Source organism: Canis lupus, chromosome 2, assembly GCF_011100685.1.
Source record: "Canis lupus familiaris isolate Mischka breed German Shepherd chromosome 2, alternate assembly UU_Cfam_GSD_1.0, whole genome shotgun sequence".
NCBI lineage: Eukaryota > Metazoa > Chordata > Mammalia > Carnivora > Canidae > Canis > Canis lupus.
The window spans coordinates 66,788,928-66,812,338 of NC_049223.1; the positions used below are offsets into that span (position 1 = coordinate 66,788,928).

The 23,411-nt window shown below is 36.4% G+C and overlaps 1 protein-coding gene and 1 non-coding gene across 3 annotated transcripts in view; one reads left to right on the forward strand and one right to left on the reverse strand.

The window, feature by feature from the left end:
• ITFG1 (integrin alpha FG-GAP repeat containing 1) overlaps positions 1-23,411 on the forward strand; it is a 174,711-nt gene that overhangs the window by 29,056 nt on the left and 122,244 nt on the right. For both annotated transcript variants that reach the window (XM_038531136.1, XM_038531138.1), the window contains exon 6: positions 8,894-8,988. In XM_038531136.1, the coding sequence (XP_038387064.1) occupies positions 8,894-8,988 (95 nt within the window). The remainder of the gene's footprint in view (positions 1-8,893; positions 8,989-23,411) is intronic.
• Positions 13,875-13,981, reverse strand: LOC119870601. Its single transcript, XR_005356252.1, has one exon. It is a non-coding gene; the product is annotated as a U6 spliceosomal RNA (small nuclear RNA).

Sequence of the window (23,411 nt, forward strand, 5' to 3'; positions counted from 1 at the left end):
TTGATTTGTATGTAACTTCTTCTGCGTAGAGTAGTCTATGTTAAGTTGATGATCACTTAAGTTTGAACCCTTTCTTTGCTACTCTCCTCCACCTCCCCAGATATATAGTGTTATACTTTACATCCTTTTATTTTGTGAATCCCTTGACTGATTTTTACAATATACTTATTTTTCTGCTCTCAGGCTTCCTACTTTTCATGCTATTCTTATGTTCTGCCATTTTCACACAGAGTCTCCTTTAAGATTTATTATGGGACTTCTTTAGTGGTCATGAATTCCTTTAACTTTTATTTGTCTCAGAACTCTTTATATTCTCTTTATATTCTCCTTCTATTCTAAATGATAGCCTTGCTGAATATTCTTTCATTCAGCACTTTGACTATATCATGCCACTCAATCTGGCCTCCAGAGTTCCTGTTGAAAATCAGCTGATAGCCTTTTGGGGTTTCCTTTGTTTGTAACTGTTTTCTCTTTCTGCTTTTAAAATTCTCCCTCTGTCACTACTTTTTGCCATTTTAATATTATGTATCTTGATGTGGACCTCCTTGGGTTGATTTTGTTGGGAGATCTCTGCCATCTCCTAGGTCTGGATATGTTTCCTTCCTTATGTTCAGGAAGTTTTCAGCTATTATTTATGAAAATAAAACTTCTGCCCTCTTTTCTTTCTCTTCTCCTTCTGAGATTGCTATAATGAAAATGTTAGTAAATTTGATGTTGTTGCTGAGTTCCAAAAGTCTATTCTCATTTTGTATTTTTTTCTTTCTCTCCTGTTCATCTTGATTCCTTTTCATTACTGGGTCCTCAAGTTGCTAATCCATTCTTCTGCTTCCTCTAGTCAACTATTGATTCCTTCTAGTATATATTTAATTTCAGTTGCTGATTCTTCATCTCTGATTGATTCCTGTGTATAATTTCTGTCTCATTGTTAAGGGTCTCACCAAAGTCCTCAACTCTTTCTCAAACCCAGTGAGTATCTTTATGATCATTAGTTTAAATTCACTATTGGGCATATTATTTATCTTTGTTTTGTTTTTGTCTCTTGCTGTGATTTGCCCTGGTCTTTCATTCAGGATATATTCCTCTGTCTCCTCATTCTAACTCTTTAGTCTGTTTCTGTGTACTAACAAAGTAGCTACATCTCCTGCGCTTGAAAATTATGGCTTTTTGAAGAAAAGGTCATGTAGTGCCCTGCAGTGCAGTGTTACCTGTTTACCAGAACCTGGCATTTAAGGACTATCTCCTATGTGTATTGCCTGTGCCCTACTTTTGTGGCTGAGCTGCTTTTGCCTTCAGTCCAGTCATCCTCAATGGCTCTCTTTGCCTGTTGTGGGCTTTATTTGGTCCCTGTCTCGCTAGTAGGCCAGTCTGAGGCCACATTGGGCTTGAGTTGAGACAGACCAGGTGTTTGTCAGAGATGCAGTAGCACCAAACTGCAGAGTACCCTGTGTCATCCTCTGAGAAGCTTTGATTGGTGGATGCAGTCTGTAGTCAGACCAGCTATCTGCTCCTAGCCCACTGCTGTGTCCATGGTCTGACTAGTGTATGTGGTTATCTTTCCCTCTCTTTGAGGCAGGAGTTACTTTGTGGTTGTTCTGGGACTTGTTGGGGCTGCTTGCATACTGCCAGGCTTTTGGCACTGTTTTGAATGTGCTCTAGCCAAGAGCATATTTGAGGCTGTGGATCCACATAGTTTGTCAAATCAGACCTGCAGTTTTTGCAAGGTTTGCAAACATGTCTTTGCAGGAGGGAAGCTGCAGTCACCATTACTAAGGCCAGCTGGTTTGGAGGGAATAGGTCCACAAAGTATGTGGGTTTCAGTGCACAGCGTTAGCAAGGTTTGTGTGGGTCCTCTGGGGGAAGGGTTTTGCTGGGGCAGGACTTGCAATATAAGCAAGTAAGCTTGGGAGTGTTGGCACTGCACTGCTTCCCGCAGATGGACATGTATGTATGCTGGGAGGCTGGCGTGGGGAGTACCACCTGCCAACCTCTTTGTTCCTAAAAAAGTCTCCCATGGAAGCCTTGCCCCTCCAGCACACGCTCTGAGAAGTATGACCCTGGCACTTTTCAAACTGCTGCTTCTATGCTGTATCTCTTCAAGCTGTTTATTGTGCTCTTTCAGGACAGTGACTCCATGTTCTCTCACCTTATGGTTCCTCCAGAGTGTGGAGCCCAGTGATTTTTAAAGTTTCAAGTTTTAAGTCCTGCCGGTTGTAAGAACTCCTGAAATTTGGTCCTTTTGGTTTTCAAAGCCCAATGTTAGGGGGATTTGTCTCCCTGTGAGGTTGCCTGTAGTGAGAGTCTGTTTCTCTCCCTATAGTATCCCTCCCTCCTGCCTGCTGGTCTGTTTAGCTCCCCACCTTTTAGCTCCCCACTTTGTCTTGCCCTTCCTATCCTCTTAGATGTGACCTGTTCTCTATATTTAGTTTGGGAATTGGTTCTCCCAATCTTTGGGTCTTTTTCCGGGTTATTTAATTACACTGTGAGTGTTATCTAGTTGTATATATAGGATGAGATGAGCTTAGGGGGTCCTCCTGTTCCCCCATCTTTTCCAGCAATCTTCTTGATGCAGTTTTTCTATGGAGAATAATGGGTAAAAATTCAACATGATATTTATATTCCACTGGATATACTTTTTAAAGAGTATTTTATTATAACATCTTAAGAATTCTGGTAGATTTGAAAATTACATATTTTGTAGCTGTTTAAACTGATGAAAATATTTAGATTACTACTTTTTTTTAGAAGTGAACTTAATGTGTTAAAGGATACATAGTTTTCAAAGATTCCTTTAGAGCCTATCTGAGCAAAAATGATTGAAGACCACTAGACTAAACTAGAGAGCTTGGAAAAGCATGCTATACCCATCTCCTGGTAATTGCTTTTATCTGTATATCTAAAATAATGATAATTCATGGTAGACTGATCACTGAAAAGTGGGTGGATTCGCAGTCATTTCAAAGTCATTTGAGTCAAAAAGTCATTTCAAAGAGCAGTTACCATAAGCAGCTAAAAGCTACAGGTGACATTAATTACATTGAAATTCATTCTTTGATAAATGCTATTCTTTGAGATTAAGGGTAATAGTGCCCACAAATTAGAACACCTTGATATAATTATGTTTCCTGTAGGGTGGGGTGGTGGGTAGCTAATAATTGTAATGTTCTACAGAAGTCAAGAAATGTCAATGAATATACTCGAAACGGCTCAGAACTGCCCATTTTTTCATCTCTGCTGTTTCTTCCTTTGTAATCAGAACAGTTTGTATTTGTGACCATGGTCTTCAAATGGAGTTGAGCATATATATGAGAAGATTATAGTTTATATGAATACAGTTGCTTATAAAGATGGTGTCTGTTGCTTCTTAGCAAAAAACTGATTTGTACAGAGAACAAAGGTAAAGGTAGAAGGAGAAATGAATTTTATTTTCAACTCTAAATTTTTAGACAATTGAATTTTAGTATACAACTGCATATACATTTAATTTTCAGCTATCTTAAAATGCATCACAAAACGAAAGAATAGCTCTTCCCTTCTCCCTGCCCCCATAAGCTAGTAAAGTATAAGGATTAACTTACACCTGCCTTTTAAGAGAGATATTAACTGCCTTTTAAGAGATATTATTGTAAATTAACAGAGTATAGGTAACAAATATAAAAGTTAAAATACTGTGAAGACCTTGAATATTGATTTGAAGTGTTCTGGAAGGGAATATTATAATTAATATTTTGTTAGGAGTTGCAAACTCGAATGTCTAGATGAACCCAAAAAGAAATCAAAATGAGTGAAGCAATTTGGGAAGGTGGGGACATTGGCTGACCATAGGCAGTATAGCCCTTGTCTGGAAAGGGCCAGTTTGTTATCAGACCTGGTAATTTCAAGAGAAGCTGGAAATCAGATTTTTATGTAAAATCCGATTTTGTATTAAGTTTTACCAGTGAGGGGATCCCTGGGTGGCTCAGCGGTTTAGTGCCTGCCTTCGGCCCAGGGCTTGATCCAGGATCAAGTCCTACATCAGGCTCCCTGCATGGAGCCTGCTTCTCTCTCTGCCTGTGTCTCTACCTCTCTGTGTGTGCGTATCTCTCATGAGTAAATAAATAAAATCTTTAATAAATAAATGAATTTTACCAGTGAATTCAAAGTATTAAAAAAAAAATCTTCATGCTGAATTTGGCCCATAGTCTGCTACTTTATCATTTTTGTTTTATTGCTCTTTTAAATTCTTTATTTGAAGTGTACATTTTTGTCTAGGAGTTAGTTGAAGTTTTCCAAAACTTATTTCAAAGCAAATCTATAAAAAATTCTTTAAGGAATAAGATCAATAATTTCTCAGGCAGTAATTAAGGACAACCACATAATTAACCTCATTGAGCTCAATTCTGTAGAAGCTTATATTTTTTAATTCACTTTTGACCTATAATTACAAATTTCTTGGGAACATTAGGAAGCTCTTCTGAAATGACTTTGGGTTAAACTTGTTGTAGAATCTCTCTAGCCTACATCTGATTATTTTGTTAGTAATTAAAAATAATTTAATGCTTAGAATTTAAAGAACCTATGAATAAATGGTCTAGCTTAAAAAGAAGTGAAGGGATCCCTGGGTGGCGCAGCAGTTTGGCGCCTGCCTTTGGCCCAGGGCACAATCCTGGAGACCCGGGATCGAGTCCCACGTCGGGCTCCCAGTGCATGGAGCCTGCTTCTCCCTCTGCCTGTGTCTCTGCCTCTCTCTCTCTCTGTGTGACTATCATAAAAAAGAAAAAAAAGAAAGAAAAAAGAAGTGAACCAGCCATTTTTAAATTGGACTTGATTGAAATTATTATAGGCATTTCTAACCTTGTGTAGTATGAAAGAATAACATGACATGAATGCTTGGCATTGAATTACCTTACACTAAATGCTGAATACAATTTCTCACTTTTATATCTTACTGCCATAACCTTATATTATGGAATTTTGATTAAAGTAATAAAATCAGGTTATTCGAGCATTTGCTTAATTTTGTTTTTACGGTCTTATTTTGGCAACAGATGAGGCCTATTGTATGCTAAAAAGTATGCATAAGGATTTTGGGAAGAAGTTAATGTTTGTAGAACATGGACCCCTGGTGGAGGGAAAATCCTCCTGTTGAATGCTTATTCTTTTTCCCAAGATTCACCTGCCTAGAGCATATTAGTCATTTGTTTCTCTCTGCTTTCCCGATACATCAAAACCAAGTCCAAATAAATCTTGTTTGCTACCCAGTCACTTAGATGCTATATTGATAATTCAGTTGGACTTATTAATTAACCTTAAAGTTCTCTTTGGAGATGGCATACCTAGGCTTCCATATTTCACTCGACCATACATAGTATTGCGGGGAAAAACATTGCATGTTCTCACTAGAGGTAGAGAAGAATAGGAAATGCTACTTGATACTATGACATAATCCAGCAAATATTTGCTGACTATAGACCATGATTCATTTCAGCCACTATTTGGGAGCCATGTCCTGGTTAGGCAATGTAAATAGATAAATACATGAATCGGGGTATCCAGAGGAGCTTACAGCTCTTTTTTTTTTCTCCAGGAAGTGGAGGTGGAGGAGGAGGACGAGGAAGAGAGAGAGAGAGAGAAAGAGAAAGAGAGAGAGAGAGAATGGGAGGAAGGGCAGATGGAGAAGCAGAAAGAGAATCCCACAACCCTGAGATCATGACCAGACTCAATATCAAGAGTCAGATGGTAAATCTATTAAGCCACCCAGAAGCCCCTCAGAGGAGCTTACATCTTAAAAACTGCTATTAGTAGAGAAAAGTATACTCAGATACCAGTAAGAAATGCAAAGCAGGGCCTTGATAAATGAGAATGACTTTGACACTGGAGTGTATTCTGATGAGGAATTGAGAAATTATTTTATTTAGGCTTGCTCTTTCTTCTATAGTTCATAATAGTTTACCAGAGTGACCTTCTTGGTTTTGATAATTGTACTATGGTTATATTAGATGTTCACATTAGAGGAAACTGAATGAGGCATATATGGTTGTTTTTTATAATGAAATAAAATTATATATAATTAACCATATAAAGTGTACAATTTAATGATATTTCATATATTCACAATGTTTTACAACCATCATGTACTTCAAGTAGCTTTTCATCATTCCTAAAGGGAACCCTGTACCTATTAAACAATCATTTTCCCTTTACCCCTACTCCCAGTCCTTGGCAACCACTAATCTGCTTTCTCTCTCTGTGGATTTTTCTATTGCTTATATTTCATTGAAATGAAATCATAGAGGATATGACCTTTAGTGTCTGGCTTCTTTCTTATAGCACAGTGTTTTTTGGGGGTTTTTTAAATATTTTATTTATTTATTCACGAGAGAGAGGGAGAGAGAGAGACAGAGACACAGGCAGAGGGAGAAGCAGGCTCCACGCGGGGAGTCCGACACCGGACTCCATCCTGGGTCTCCGGGATAACTCCCTGGGCTGAAGGCGACGCTAAACTGCCAGCCACCCAGGTTGCCCAGCACAATGTTTTAGTGTTCATCCATGTTACACCATGTATCAGTAATTTAGGTGGGTTTTTTTTTAGCTGTATAATATTTTTATTTTATGAATGGCATTTTGTTATTACATTCATCTGTTGGTGTACATTTGGGTCATTTCCAGTTTTGGGCTGTTGTGAGTAGTGCTGCTAAGAGTATTCATGTACAATTATTTGTTTGAATATGTGTTTTCAGTTGTTATGGGTATATACCTAAGTATAGAAATGCAGAGTCATGTGGTAATTTTATGTTTAATTTTTTGAAGAATTGCCAAACCGTTTTCTACAACCAGTGTACCATTTTATATTCCTACCAGCAGTGTACAAGATTTCCTATTTCTTTACCTCCTCCCCAACACTTACTATTTTTTGGCTTTTGATTTTTGCCATCCTAGTGGTTGTGAAATAGTTTCTCATCATGGTCTTCTATTACAATTCCTTCATGACTAAAAATAAATAAAAATAAAAATTCCTTTATGACTAAAATGTGACCATCTTTTGATGTGCTTAGTAGCCATTTGTGATATTCTTAGGAGAAATATCTAGTCCTTTGCCCATTTTTAAATCAGATTGTTTTTATTGTTGAGTTATAAAAGTTTTGTATGTAGTCTAGATACTAGGCCTTTATCAGAGATATTTGCAAGTATTTTCTTCCCATTCTATGGAATTGTCTTTTTACTTCCTTGATAGTATCCTGTAATGTACAAGTTTCTAATTTTAATGAACCTAATTCATCTATTTTTTTCTTTTGTTGCTTGTTCTTTTGGTGTTATACCTGAAAATCCATTTCTAAATCCAAAGTCATGAAGATTTTCCCATATGTTTTCATTCAAAAGATTTATAGTTTTAACCCTTTGATCCATTTTTAGTTACTTTTTGATATATGGTCTGAGGTAAGGGTCTAAATTTATTCTTTTCCTTAGCTCAAAATGTTGGAATTAATATTCATAAGAGATAATCATCATCATTCTTTATTGTCTTGGAAACAACATCTATGATAATATTAAATCATTAAATCATTTTTTCTTAAAAAAAAGAATCAAAGACAAATATGAGAGCTAAAACTAAAAAATTCTCAGGAGAAAGCATAGGAGTAAATCTAGATGAACTTGGATTTTGAAATGGATTCTTAGATATGACAGCATAAGAATAATCAACAAAAAAAATAGGTGAGCAGGATTCATGGAAATTAAAAACTACATCACAGGACACTATCAAGGAAGTGAAAAGACACTATTTAGAATGTGATAACTGGGCAGCCCAGCTGGCTCAGCGGTTTAGTGCCACCTTCAGCCCGGGGCCTGACCCTGGAGACCTGGGATCGAGTCCCACATCGGGCTCCCTGCATGGAGACTGCTTCTCTCTCTGCCTGTGTCTCTGCCTCTCTCTCTCTTTCTGTGTCTCTCACGAATAAATAAAGTAAATAAAATCTTAAGAATGTGAGAACTTTTGCAACTTAAAAGTAAAACACTATATTTAATAGTCTAACTTAAAAATAGGCAAAGGATTTGAGTAGACATTTCTCCAAAGATGTACAAATGGCCAGTAAACACATAAAAATATGTTCAACATCATTAGCCATCAGGAAAATACAAGTCTAACCGCGCAATAATAAAACAAAGGGGCAATAAATAAGTTTTGATTTAAAAATGGAGCTGGAACCCTCTGACGTTGCTAGTTAAGAACATAAATGCTAAATCCACTTTGGAATGTAATTTGACAGTTCCTCAGAAAGTTAAACGTACAGTTACCACGTGACCCAGCAATTCTTAAATATATACCCAAAAGAATTGAAAACATGTCCACATAAAAACTTGCACATGAATATTCATAGTACCATTATTTATAATAGCCAAGAGTGAAAACAAGCCAAATGTCTATCAACAGATAAATGAATAAACAAAAATACAAATATACAGTGAAATATCATTCAGCCATTCATTAAAAGGACTGAAGTATTGACATATGCTACATGAATCAACCTAAAATTATTATTCTATATGGAAGAACCAGATTCCATTTATAAGTAATGTCCAGAATAGGGAAAATCATAGTTATAAAAAGCAAATTAGTATTTGCTAAGGGCTATAGGGAGGGGAGAAGAGAAGTAACTAATGGATACAGGGTTTCTTTTTGAGGTAAAGAAAATTTTTTCCAAGTCCGTAATGGTGTTGTTTACAAACTGTGACTATACTAAAACCATTAAATTATATACTCTAATAAAAGAGTGAATTTTATGGTATGAGAAATATCTCAACAAAAATCAATAAATTTTTAAAATATCTTACAGGCAGGGATTTTTCTGTTTGAAAACAATGCTTATTTGATATTTCCCTTAAGAAAATTATTTTTTTTTTAATTTTTATTTTTTAGGAATTTATCATGGCATCCTGCATTGACCACTAAAAGTAAAATGCGAATTCCACATTCTCACGCATTTATTGATCTCACTGCAGATTTTACAGCAGGTAAGTTGCACATAAATGTAAAATATTTCTTTCAAACTGCCAAAGAATTATAAGGTTTTACTTATTCTTATATTAGTAATTATTCTTACTGAGTTGAATGTTAAAACCAAAATTTTAAAAGGTTATAAGGAAGTCAGTGATATTAGATAGATATTAAAAATACTGGATATTGGGGCACCTGAGTAGCTCAGCTGGTTAACTATCTTCAACTCAGGTCATGATCCCAGGGTCCTGGAATAGAGCCCAAACTCTGGCTCCCTGCTTAGCAGGGAGCCTACTTCTCTCTCTACACTCACCCCTGTTCATGCTCACTCTCTTTCTCTCAACTAATTAAATATTTTTTTACAAAAAGTACTGGATGTAATAAATAAACCTTTAGTTGTTGCTTTTGTTGTTTGTTAACCACATCAGCATTTGTATTCTCCACTTAACGTGAACTTAGATAATTGAGACACCTGTTGCCTGATGTTTCTTTCCCTTTTCGTTTAAAAATTATTGCGACTAATAAATGCTGTAAATTTAATTATAAGAAAAATACTTAGCTTATAATTTAAAATTTTCAAAGACTTTTTACAACTTTTTATAATGAAAAATCCTAAACATAGAAAAGTAGAATAGGATGATATAAGCACTTTTAAATTATCAGTTAGCTTCAACAATGATCAGTATATGGTCAATCTTATTTCATTGGTACAACCATTCACAATCCCTCCTGCCCCAAATAATTTGAAATCCCAAACATTGTATCATTTAATTTGTAAATATTTCTCTAAGATTTGATTGATTGATTGATTGATTGATTTATGAGAGACACACACAGAGAGAGGCAAAGACATAGGCAGAGAGAAAAGCAGGCTCCCTGCAGGGAGCCCAATGTGGGACTCGATCCCAGGACCCCAGGATCACACGCTGAGCCAAAGGCAGATAGATGCTTAACCACTGAGCCACCCAGAGGCCCCCATTTGTCAATATTTTAATCTATATTTCTAAATGATAAGGACTTTTTTTATTTTTAACAACCATAAGATCATTTTGATATCTAAAAAAAAATTTAACAATGGTTTTTTAATATCATCAAATATTTATTCACTATTGAAAATGCCCCAGTTATGTCCTAAGTATTTTTATCAAATCAGGAGCTAAATGGAGTACATACATGTATTAAGAAAACATTATCTATATTATAAAATGTTTCAAACTGTGTTTTGCCAATTCTGTCTCCACAGTCTTAGCATGTGACTCTATACCCTGTATTTCTTCCTAACCAGTAGTTAAATTTGAAGCCTTGATCAGAATAAGACTTTGAGGGGTTTTTGGTCAAGAATACCTCCTAGATACTGCTATCTGTTTATAAACTACAGTTGAGAGAGCCAGGTTAAGTGCTGGATGTTTGCTTCCTCCTATGTTTTTTTCCAGTTATTTTTAATGTGGTCAAATACTCATAAAAGTTGCCATCTTAACCATTTTTAAGTATATAGTACAGTTGTATTAAAGGCACTCATAATGTTGTCCCACCGTGTAACTCTTTCATTTTATAAACCTGAAACTGTGCACCCATTAAACAGTATCTCCTCATTCCCTTTCTCCAGCCTCTAGCAACTTCTATTCTATGTTCCGGCTCTGATTTTGACTACTTTAAGTACTTCAAATAAACAACATCCTGACAGTATTTGTTATTTTGTGACTGACTTCACTTAGCATAATGTCCTCAAGGTTCACACATATTACATATATCAATCTCTCTTCCTCTTTTTTTTTTTTTTTTAAGATTTTATTTATTTATTCATGAGAGATAGATACAGAGAGAAAGGCAGAGACACAGGCAGAGAGAAACAGGCTCCATGGCAGGGAGCCCAATGTGGAGTTGATCCCAAGTCTCCAGGATCACACCCTGGGCCAAAGGCAGGTGCCAAACCGCTGAGCCACCCAGGCATCCTCCTTCCTCTTTTAAGCTAAATAATACTTCATTGTACATATCCCACATTTTGCTTATCCATTCATCTGTTCATGAACATTTAGTTTACTTTTGTTTTTTAGCTGTTGTGAATAATATTGCTATGAACATGGATGCACAAACATCTCAGAAATCCTGCTTTCAATTGCCTTGGAAGTGGGATTTCTGGATCATATGGTAATTCTTTTATATGTATGTTAAGGAACCGCCATCACGGCAGCTACACCATTTTCTATTCCCACCAACAGTTCACAAGGGTTCCAATTTCTCCACATACTTGGCAACATTTGTTATTTTCTGTTTTTGGTTTGTTTGGTTTTTTCATAGTAGTCCGCCTAATGTGTGTAAGGTGGTATCTCATTGTAGTTTTGATTTGCATTTCCCTAATGATTAATAATGTTGAACATCTTGGGGCACCTGAGTATGTCAGGCGGTTAAGCATCTGACTTTTGGTCTTAGAGTCCTGGGATAGAACCTTGCATCGGGCTCCCCGCTCAGCAGGGAGTCTGCTCAAGGATTCTCTCTCTCTCAAATGAATCTTAAAGAAAAGAAATAACGTCAAACATCTTTTTGTGTGGTTTTTGGCCATTTGCATATTTCCTTAGTAAGAATGCTTATTCAAGTCTTTGCCCATTTTTTAATTGGATTTTTTTTTTTTTTTTGGTGTTGTTGAGTTTGAGTTATTCTCTATCCAGAATATTACTTCCTCATCAGTTATATGATTTGAAAATATTTTCTCTCACTTTGGGGATGCTTTTTTGCTCTGTTGATAGTGTTTTTGGATGCAGCGATGTTTTTAATTTTCATTAAGTCCATTTTGTCTGTTGTTTCTTTGTTACCTATGCCTTTGGTGTCTATCCAAGAAATCATTGCCAAGTCCAGTATTGTGAAGCTTTTGCCCCATATTTTCTCATAAGAGTTTTATACTTTTATCCCTTACTTCTGGACTTTAATCTATTTTGTGTTAACTTCTGTATACAGTGTTACATAAGAGTCCAGCCTCATTCTTTTGCATGGACCAATTTTCCCAGCACCATTTGTTGAAAAGACTTATCATTTCCGCAGTAAATAGTCTTGGCACCCTTGTCAAAAGTCATTTGACAGTATATAGGAGGATTTATTTCTGGGCTCTTTATCTGTTCTACTGACCTATACATTTGCCTTTATGCTAATACCACACTGTTTTGATTATGATAGCTCTTCAGTAAATTTTGAAATCAGAAAGTGTGAATTCTTCAACTTTGTTCTTTTTCAAAATTGTTTTGGCTATTTGAGGTCCTTTGAGATTCCATGAATTTAAGGATGGATTTTTCTGTTTCTTCCAAAAATGTTGGGGTTTTGATAAGGATTTTCCTGAATCTGTAGATCATTTTGGGTGATACTGACATCATAACAATATTGTCTGGCAATAGAACATGAAACATGTTTCCATTTATTTAAATGTTTTAATGATTTAATGATTTATTTCAACAGTGTTTATAGTTCTCACTATACAAATCATTCACCTCCTTGGTTAATTCCTATTTTAATTCTTTTGATTCTGTTGTTAATAAAGTTGTTTTCTTAAGTTCCTTTTTAGATTTTTCATTGTTAGTGTGTAGAAATGCACCCAATTTTTGTGTGTTAATTTTGCATCCTGCTATTTTGCTGACTTCACTTACTAGTTCTGACACTTTTTTGTGGAATCTTTAGGGTTGTCTACAAATTAATTCATATTGTCTATAAGCAGAGATTATTTTGCTTCCCTCTTTTCTAATTGTTTACTTTGTATTTCTTTTTCCTCTTCATTCCATTTTTACCAGTAAAGAGATTCTCTTTGGGTAATCTTTCTAAAGTTAACTTAAAATACATGGGGAAATATTAAAAGTTATCATTGTTAGTGTTATGTTTTTCAAAACCTTATTTCTGCCTTTAAAATCATTTCAGCAAGGGCAGCCCAGTGGCTCAGCAGTTTAGCACCACCTTCAGCCCAGGGCATAATCCTGGAGACCCGGGATCAAGTCCCACATTAGGCTCCCTGCATAGAGCCTGCTTCTCCCTCTGCCTGTGTCTCTGCCCCACCCCCCATGTCTTTCATGAATAAATAAATAAAATCTTTTTTAAAAAAAATTAAATAAAATAATTTCAGCAAAGTTATTGAATACTTGCTGCATGCAAAGCCCTCTGCTCTTTTGTTATGTGAAATACAAAGATGACAAAAAATATTTGCAGGTCATCAAAGAGCATTTAGTGTAGAAGAGGCTTACAAGTCTAGCTATGTTATGTAGCAGAATAAAATAAGCATATATTAATTACAAACTGCTTTACAATAACAACAGAGGTAGTAGGAAGAGAGATAGCCCTGCTGTTCTTGGGACTGGAGACCTGATGCAATTGAGCTAAGAATTGGCCAAATGAAAAAGTGAGTTATATGTTTCTCATTATCCATCATATGCTCTATGCTCATTCTTTAGAAAATCTAAAGCTTTTCTGAATGATTAGTTCTAGAAGAAATTCTTGTCATAGATGGAACTTCTATGAGAAAAAGATATGTAATGTAGTAATTGAGTTGGCCATAGCATATTTTTTTAAACATTGTTTATTAGATTTTTTTTTTTTTGTAATTACCAAAACTGTGGCTTTTAATGACTTTTATCCATTGTATGGTAACTAATCCTTTTTTTTTCTTCTTTTTTTTTTTTTGACATCTTCTAATAAGACCTTTTTAATTTCTTGTACTTCTTGGCTAAGTCTTATAGAACTGTGGCCTCCTTTGAAACTTAAAAATGAAGGGAAAAATTAAAAAGCCAACACTAAGTTCAAAAGATGAAGCAGGGGCAGCCAGAGTGGCTCAGCGGTTTAGCGCCTGCCCTTGGCCCAGGGTGTGATCCTGGAGACTCGGGATCAAGTCCCACGTCGGGCTCCCTGCATGGAGCCTGCTTCTCCCTCTGCCTGTGTCATGGAACGCTTCACGAATTTGCGTGTCATCCTTGCGCAGGGGCCATGCTAATCTTCTCTGTATCGTTCCAATTTTAGTATATGTGCTGCCGAAGCGAGCACTTTTTTCTTGAACAGTAGTTTCCAGTTTTTTGTTTTGTTTTTTTATCCTAACTAGACCTCTGGTACCTTATTTTGTGTATATCTCTCAAAAGTTCCTCAAAGACAGGTCCTGGAAGTAAAATACCTAGTTAAATAAGTATAAAGATTTTTAAGGTAAAACATTGCTACACTGCCCTCCAGAAAACAATGAAAGTGCTTATTTCTCCTACCTTTGCCAAAACTTGATATTACTTTTTAAAAATTTACTACTATTTTGATAGATGAAAAAAAAATATGATATGTCCATACCAAGAACCAGTTCTTGGATTGTTAGGAGAGGTGAAATGGTCCACATGTCCCAAGTCATTCACCTGTAAATATCTTCTTTCTCAATTGGACTTTTGATACAGGTTCTATTTTATAACAATACCTGGGTTCTAGTATATGTTTTTATTTTTGAAGACAGGTATCTTTTCCTTAGTTACCAAATGGGGTAAATTGATGATAAGATGGTTTTTCTTCTGTAGGAATAAAGGAATGCAACAGAGTCTACTCTAGGTGATGTGCAGTAATTTCTGCTGTGTATAGAAAGGTGGGCTAAGACACTAAGATTTTTTTCTTAAGGTGGATTATTGGAAAAAATGAGATGATTAGAAGAACATGTTAAGAAATACAGAATGTTTTGGGGGTAGTAAAGAACTGGAAAACTTGAAGACTATTTAGAAAATGGTAGCCCAAGTGAGTCAGTTGCCAGTGGTTGTAGAAGTCCCTTGGTTGATAGAATAACAGAATTTTAATCCAGAGTGGAGAATTTAGGAAGCACATTTGATATGGGAGAATTTGAGTTTAGACAAAAGGTATTTGAGGCCGAGGTGGGTGGGGGACACCTACATGCAAGCAACCATTGTCAGTTTTACCCTAGAACTTGAGAGCATGAGTGCAAGGTGAGAACTTTAATCTGGGTGTTCTACGTTGTCAAGGCTGTGGAAGCGGCAGAGCCCTGAAAAAGTGAGATTGCAGTGGTAAGAACAGAGGGCTATGAATTTGGTATCTGGGTTTTTTTTGTTTTGTTTTGTTTTGTTTTGTTTTGTTTTGTTTTGTTTTTTTAAAGATTTAATTTATCTATTCATGAGCGACACTAGAGACAAAGAGACAGAAGCAGGGTCCCTCCAGGGAACCCAACACAAGATTTGATCTCAGGACCAACGGATAATGCCCTGAGCCAAAGGCTCAACCCCTTACCCACCCAGGCACCCCTACATTTGGTTTTTGTTTGATCAGTTATTCATGTGTGTATTTATATATCTTAAAAATTATTTAAAGGTAACGTGATTATGATAAAAAAAAAAACTCAAACAATTCAAAAGTGTGTAAAGAGAGGCAACCACTATTTTCAGTTTCCTCCGTGCTCTTCCTGAATTGTTTTGCACAGATTCACACTTTCCTTTTTTACCGAAGTAAATTTTGTATGTAATTGTGAATCTCTCTTAATTCGTATATATTAACATACCAGCACATATAGATCTACCTTTTTTTTTTTTAACGAATTAATGGGTCTTCCTTTATAGACAGATACTCTAATTTGACTAAATATCCATCTCTTGATGGACATTTGTATCCTTTTCCTTTTTGTTTGCAACAGTACTCCATTAAACCTTTTTGTTCATACATCTTTGTATTCATGTGCAAACATAGGAATATCTCATATTCCCAGCACTTTAATTAAGATTGTGTATGTGCTTTACTTTCCCTTAAATAGCTTTTATCTTAGAATATTTTAAATACTGAGGAGAACAAAGGATAAACTAGAATGAACACAGAAAACTTTTATTTTTGATTCTCATACATATTGCAGTTTCTATTCAGAGACTATACTGATTTGCACTCCCACAAAAAGTATATGAAAGTGCTCATTCTAGCCAATGTCGGATATTTTCTTTTATTTTCCTAAATGTGTATTATTAATTATGAATTATTTCAGGCATACAGAAAAAGTAAATATGGGCAGCCCATGTGGCTCAGCGGTGTAGCGCCGCCTTCAGCCCAGGGCATGATCCTGGAGACCCGGGATCAAGTCCCACATCCAGCTCCCTGATTGGAGCCTACTTCTCCCTCTACCTGTGTCTCTTCCTCTCTTTCTACCTGTGTCTTTCATGAATAAATAAATAAATAATATTTTTTAAAAAAGAAAAAGTAAATATAACATTTGTTATTTTAAATGTTCACATTTTTTGCTAATCTAACAGATACAAAATCACACCTTATTTTGATTTTCATTCCTTGAAATGTTATTAATGTTAAACAGCTTTTCATATAATTATTACCCATTTACAGTTCTTTAAAATTTATAAAAGTTATTCCTTTTCTGATATCTTTTTCTAATTCTTTATGTAAATTCAATTTAGTTATATACTGTATTATTAGTGAGGTAGAATTTAGCATACATGGATTGTATATAATGTCCTCCTAAATGCCCTTCACCTAATTACCCCCCCACCCACCTCACCTGAATTAACCCTCAGTTTGTTTTCTAGAGTTCAGCGTCTCTATGATTTCTCTCCCTTTGTGTTTTCGTCTTATTTTATTTTCCTTCCCTTCCCCTGTCTTCATCTGTATTTTTTAAGTTCTACATATGAATGAAATCATATAGTATTTGTCTTTCTCTGACTGACTTATTTCACTTAGCATAATATCCTCTAGTTCATCTACATAAAAAGATCTTCTGCCTTAAGGAAATTATTCTTACTTTGTGATACATGCTATATATATCTCCAGCTTGTTGTATAATTTCCTACTTTATATTTAGCATTTTTTGGACAATATAGAATTGTTAAATGTTTACGAATGAAATTTTTCTTTCATGGTTTTTAAGTTTTGTGTCATGCTTGGATAATACCATTTGTATGTAAGATTTTTTTAAACAAATTTTAAAAATATTTTTGGTGCTTTTATATTGCCTTTAAATCTTTGATTGAGTTGCATATTTTGTTGATATTTTTATTATATCTTTAGATTCACATCTTTCTGTATCTGTGGCCCCTGAAGATTCCTTCTTCAGCAACACAGGCTTCCTTGCTACTGAGGAATTAATTCCTGTACTTAACTGTTTATCCGTGTCCTCCCTTATAGAGCATATTCACTTTAAAAGGAATATCAGGGATCCTTGGGTGGCGCAGCGGTTTAGTGCCTGCCTTTGGCCCAGGGCGCGATCCTGGAGACCCAGGATCGAATCCCACGTCGGGCTCCCGGTGCATGAAGCCTGCTTCTCCCTCTGCCTGTGTCTCTGCCTCTCTCTCTCTCTCTCTCTCTCTCTCTCTGTGACTATCATAAGTAAATAAAAATTAAAAAAAAAATTATGACAGATTACAACATAGGTATACACAGTGAACAGCCTATTTATTTTCTAAAATCAAGGCCCTATGCCTTGGGTAGGTATGGGAGAAAGGGAATTTAAGCTTCTCAATTAAAATGATCTCTTTAGGATTTTAATTTGTTGGTTAAATTTTCAGTTTTTTTAGACCCTACCCCATTTTTCCTTCTAGCATGAATTACAACTGGGTGAGCCTAAGCATAGGCTCATAAGTCCTCAAAGAATTGGAAGGAGAGATCTTTGTATCTGCTTTGAGGTCCTTGTACCACCACACTGATGGCCCTTGTACACTAGATACCCTGCTGGCATTTGCTGCTGAAGTAGGCAGCTGGGGACCTACTGATCTTTTCTGACTCAATAAGAGCTTCGTAGTCTGCCCTGACTAACTTAATTCTACCTTGAATCTCGCTGTTTTAATGGATTCCTCTGAAGCTCCACCTCTTTTATTCAGCCCTCTGACTGAACCTGTCCTCTACCATGGGATTCATTTGACTTGTACCATATTAGCCCATGCAGGTCCTTTGACCCTCAACTGACTACCTTTTTGATCTTAAGTCTTTCTCTACAAATGAAAGTCAAGGGAACTATGAGAATGCTAGGTTAGACATTCTGTGCTTTTATGTCACTAAGGATAAACTCCTGTGCATAGCTGTCATTTCACAAACCAGGCTTCTCCCTGAGTTCCAACAGGAAGCAGTGTGCAGTTCTGTACTCTGCTTTCCCTTCAGCTTCATCACTTTCTGTATTCTCAGTGTTTTCCTCCTCCAGGTTGAACCTTGACACTGAGGTCAGGAAAGGCAGTCAAAGAAACGGGCCTTGAATCTCCTCTTTCTCTAGTCTCTGACTCCTCTTTGCCCCCAGCTGCCTTCTTGCTTCCTCACATTCAGACTTCAGTTTTTTTCTACCTGTGATTTAAATAAAATTTGTTCAGATCCCCAGGTTTTGCTTTTAATATGTAAATAGAATTACAGGGATTTAGGAATCTTTTTTCATTCTCAACAGATCCTGACTTTCGGTACTTTTTTCTGGCTGGAGACTCAAAAAATGCTATTTTGGAGATCAAAAGCTAAATAATTGACTCATTTTGTGATTCTGCTGTGGTAACCTTAATTTTCCCCTAGACCAAACAGTTCTTAAAGTGTGGTGTGGGTATCCCTGAGGATGGCAAAAACCCTTTGGGGGGTAGGGTCCTTGAGGTCAAAGTAATTTTTATAAAAACCATAAGACATTACTTGCCTTTTTCACCCTCATTCTCTCACATTCTTTTCACTGTCATTCTCTTTGCTCTCATTCTCTCAACTACACAGTGTAGTTTCCCAGAAACGTTAAAACATATAGTGTGTTCATTGCTCTGACACTTGTGTGTGTGTGCTTATGTATTCTTGTGTTTTTAAAATGTCTACTTTAATGGTGTGTGGCCAAATACCCAAGTTCAGTAAATGCTTGTTGAGTAAATCTCCAACATAAATTTGACAGAGACTGCCCTGGACTCTTGACCATATAAAATATGCTTTTCACATAATTGTAACTTTAGTAATCCTATTTTTTTTGTAATCCTATTTTTTAAATGCTAATTATTTTAATTAAGACTTCCTTCTAAAAAAAGTATCTGCTTTCACTTTTAATTTGATAGGTTATAGCAATATTATATCTATTATATGATAGATACAGCTCGCATAAACAAAAGCTCTCAGGGATCCTCAATAAGAGTGCGAAGAGATCCTGAAACCAAAGAGCTTGAGAACTGCTGCCCTAGGCAAATGGATGTCTCTGACTGACTGGGGTCACTGTACAAAGTAATGAAAAAGAGTCATGTAATATATTTATCAACCAAAGATAAGACCTTGGCTGTGAAAAGTCAGATAGATTATAACAGTCTCTCTAAGCAACCCTCCCCCCACCAACCACCACCTTGTTCCTGCCAAATAGTTGCCATGGTTCTGTCATCTAGCCCTGAAAGGGAATCAAATGAAGGAACTTAGAGGCTGGTCTTTTGGTGAGCAATACAAAATATACAACCGTTGGCCCCAGGGAGCCTACCATTTTCTTTGTTAGGTCATTTGTCTGCTTATTACAAAACTGGAAAGATATCCCATTACATGGCCGCTAGCCATGTGTTTACTTTTAGAACTTGAAAGTTCACAGAATACCTCCCTAGTTACTTCCTTGAGCAGGGTGGATGGGGCCTGCTAGGCATTTAAAGGAGCAAGTGTTGTATTATTGGGAATCATGACCTGAATATTTCTTTGTTTTTCCCCTATTTTATTGAGATCTATTGACATATAGCACTATATAAATTTAGGGTTTACAGTATAATGATTTGATTTACATACATTTTGAAGTGATTACCGCAATAAGTTTAGTTAACAGTTATCATCTAATAGAGATATAAAAACTAAGCTAATAAAAAAAAAAGCACACGTGCAAAATGTCTTTTTCCTTGTGATGAGAGCTCTTAGGATTACTCTAATAACTTTCCTATATATCATACAGCAGTGTTATCTATAGTCATCATGTTGTACAATACATCCTAGTGTTTATTTATAACCTTACTACAATTCCCGCTGCCCCTACTGGCCACCTCTGATAACCACAAATCTGATCTTTCTTTCCAAGTTTGGTTTATTCTCTTGTTGTTTTAGGTTTCACATATAAATGAAATTTGTCTTACTCTGTCTGTCCTGTTTCACTTGGAATTATGCCCTCAAGGTTCTATCCATATTGTTGCAAATGTTAGGATTTCATCATTTTTTATGGCTGAATAATACTTCATTGTGTGTGTGTGTGTGTGTGTGTATAATTATATACATATAATTTCACCCAGGAGTGGACACATAGATTGTTTCCATTTATTAGCTATTGTAAATAATGCTGCAATGAACATGGAGACACAGATATCTCTTCAGCATAGAGTTTTCATTTCCTTCAGATGTATTCCCAGGAGTAGACTTGCTGGATCATGTATAGTAACTCTAGTTTTAACTTTTTTGAGGAATCTCCAGGTCATTTCCATAGTGGCTGTACCAATTTACAGTCCTACCAACAGTACATAAGGATTCTCTTCTCTCCGCATCCATTCTAGCATTTATCTCTTGTCTTTTTGGTGATAGCCTTTCTAATAGGCATGAGGTGATAACTCATGGTGTTGATTTGCATTTCAACATGACCTGAAAATTTCTTTGCTATCATAAATACATTTTCACTCATTTCTCAGTCTCAATAATTACTGATTTTCAGGCACCTAGATGGCTCATTCGGTTAAGCATCTACCTCTGGGTCAGGTCATGATTTCAGGGTCCTGGGATAGAGCTCAAATTGGACTCCCTTCTCAGTGGAGAGTCTGCTCCTTCTTTTCCCACTATCCCGCCTCCCTGCTCGTGTTCTCTCTCTCACTATCTCTCAAATAAATAAAATCTTTTTTAAAAAGTTACTGGAATTTCTTCTCTGTGAGGCATTATGCTGGAAACCAAAGCTTTAAAGATGAAAAGCAAGATCGCTAGACTCAAATGCTATCTTAGCACAAACCTTAAGGATGTTATAATAGCAAGATATCCCTTTATTCATGTTGGATTCAGAAGTTTAAATTTGAGTTTTAAATACACTGACTGATTTACATCTTAAATGTTTTAAAATGCAGCAGAATTTCAGAACCAGGTGCATGTTAATGCTGAAGAGCAATTGTTTATAGTACATTTGGTGGAGCTACACAAGATTCTTTTTACCTTTCTTTCCTTGCACAACCTTGGTGATCTCATGGTTTCCAGCATCATGTACATGTAATGACTGCCAAGTTTATGTATCTCCAGGCTGGATCTCCCTCTGAGCTCCAAAGTCACATATCCAGCTGCCTGCCAGCCATCTCTACATCCAAATCTCTGTCTGATTAGATATTTCAGACAATATTTCCAAAACTGTATCCCTGATCTTTCCTTTCAGACCTCCTCACCCCAAAATCTTCCATCTTAATGGTATCCCCATCTTTCCAGGTACTCTGTCAAAATGTTAGGAGTCATCCTTGCCACTTCTTTCTGTCATCCCCAACATCAGATCTGTCAAGTAATGAACAGGTACTGTTCATTCTGCTTTCTAAATATATCCACAACCTGACCACTTCTCATGACCTTCACTGTAGCTACCCTGATACAAGATATCATTTCTCACCTCAATTATTCCAGTTACTATTCCCCTGCTTCTGCTTCTGGCTTTGTCCCCCTGTCATCTGTGTTTAACACATGAGTTATTGTGATCTTTAAAAATATAACTCAGGTCATGTCACTGCTCTCAAAAGTTTCCCAGTGGCTTCTTCATTAGGTTTAGAGGTCCAGCCAATGCCTTTAAAATGGCCAACTGGGCCCCCCATAATTTTACCCACTATCACCTTTCTAGGCTTCTATTTTCTTTTCCCTTTGATGTATTGCACCAGCCACACTAACTTCCTCGATGTTCCTTAAACACTACAAAGCAAGGTCCAATTGCAGGGCTTGGGTCAAGTAGCTATTATCTCTGCCTAGAATATTATCCTTCCAGATACCTGTATCACCTCTTTGAAGTTATTTCTCCAAATGTACTTCATTTCCTTCACACATTCATTCAGATGTCATCTTATTTCTCTTTTTTTTTTTAAACATTTCTTTCAATTTATTTATTCATAGAGACACACAGAGAGGCAGAGACACAGGCAGAGGGAGATGCAGGCACCATGCAGAGAGCCCGATGTGGGACTCGATCCAGGGTCTCCAGGATCACGCCCTAGGCTGCAGGCAGCACTAAACCGCTGCGCCACCAGGGCTGCCCACATCTTATTTCTCATTGAGTCCTGCTGGATTCAGAATTGCAACTCACAAGCACTCCCCTTTGCTTTTGCTCTGCTTTAGTTTTTCTCCAAATCCCTTTCCCTTGCTAAAATATTCTATACTTCTTTTTTATTATTATTATGTCTTCTCCTACTATAACATAAACTCCATGAGGGCGGGGATTATTTTTTGTTCTGTTCAGGGTCATTTCTCTGTTACCTAGAACAGTGCCTAGCACCAAAGGGACTTAAAAATATCTGTTGAATAAACAGTCCCAAGTTTGGCGGCAGAACAGAACCTGCAAACAGCTAGCATATTTTTAAGTGCTTGAACTGTCCTAATTGGTGGGCCTCTCAGCTAAAGATTTAACAGCTAACAAAGAAAGCTCTTGGGGCAGCTCTGGTGGCTCAGTGGGTTTAGCGCCACCTCCAGCCCAGGACGTGATCCTGGAAACCCAGGATGGAGTCCCACGTCGGGCTCCCTGCATGGAGCCTGCTTCTCCCTCTGCCTGTGTCTCTGCCTCTCTGTGTGTGTGTCTCTATGAATAAATAAATAAAAATGTTTAAAAAAACAAACAAAGCTCTTGACGAAAATGGTATTTGATTGCAGTTCAAATATATTATTAGAGGGGTTCTCTTTTAAAACTCCACAGGAGTTTTCTCAGAACTATATACAAAGCTTAGGAGCTTTAGCTGTGGAAGTTTTATCTAAGCAGATGTAGAAAATAATGGAGACATTTGTCAAGAGTTCTGTCCATTAAAAAAAAAAAATACAGAAAGGGAGACAGAACATAAAGACTGCTAACTCTGGGAAACGAACTAGGGGTGGTAGAAGGGGAGGAGGGCGGGGGGTGGGAGTGAATGGGTGACGGGCACTGGGGGTTATTCTGTATGTTAGCAAATTGAACACCAATAAAAAATAAATCAAAAAAAATAAATTTAAAATAAATTTAAAAAAATACAAATTAAGCTATTTCAACCCTTAAGATACCATAAGGTTATCGTGTAAGTCCCTTCTAAATGCATTCAGTTTGAAATGATTCAAATTCTGTTCTAAACAATAGTTGATATTTATCAGCAAAGATGAAGAGACCTGTTTACTAAAAATTGCAGTTGTTTCTGATGTTATCGTTTTGGTCTCTGATAAGGATAGGGCGCTAGGGAGACAAAGTAATAGAATATGTTTTTTTGTAAGCATCCTGTAACTTCTCTGGTACTTACACAGTTCATTATTAAATACTTCTGAGAGAGACTTTACAGAAATATTAGTCTGTAGTAGCACTGTTACA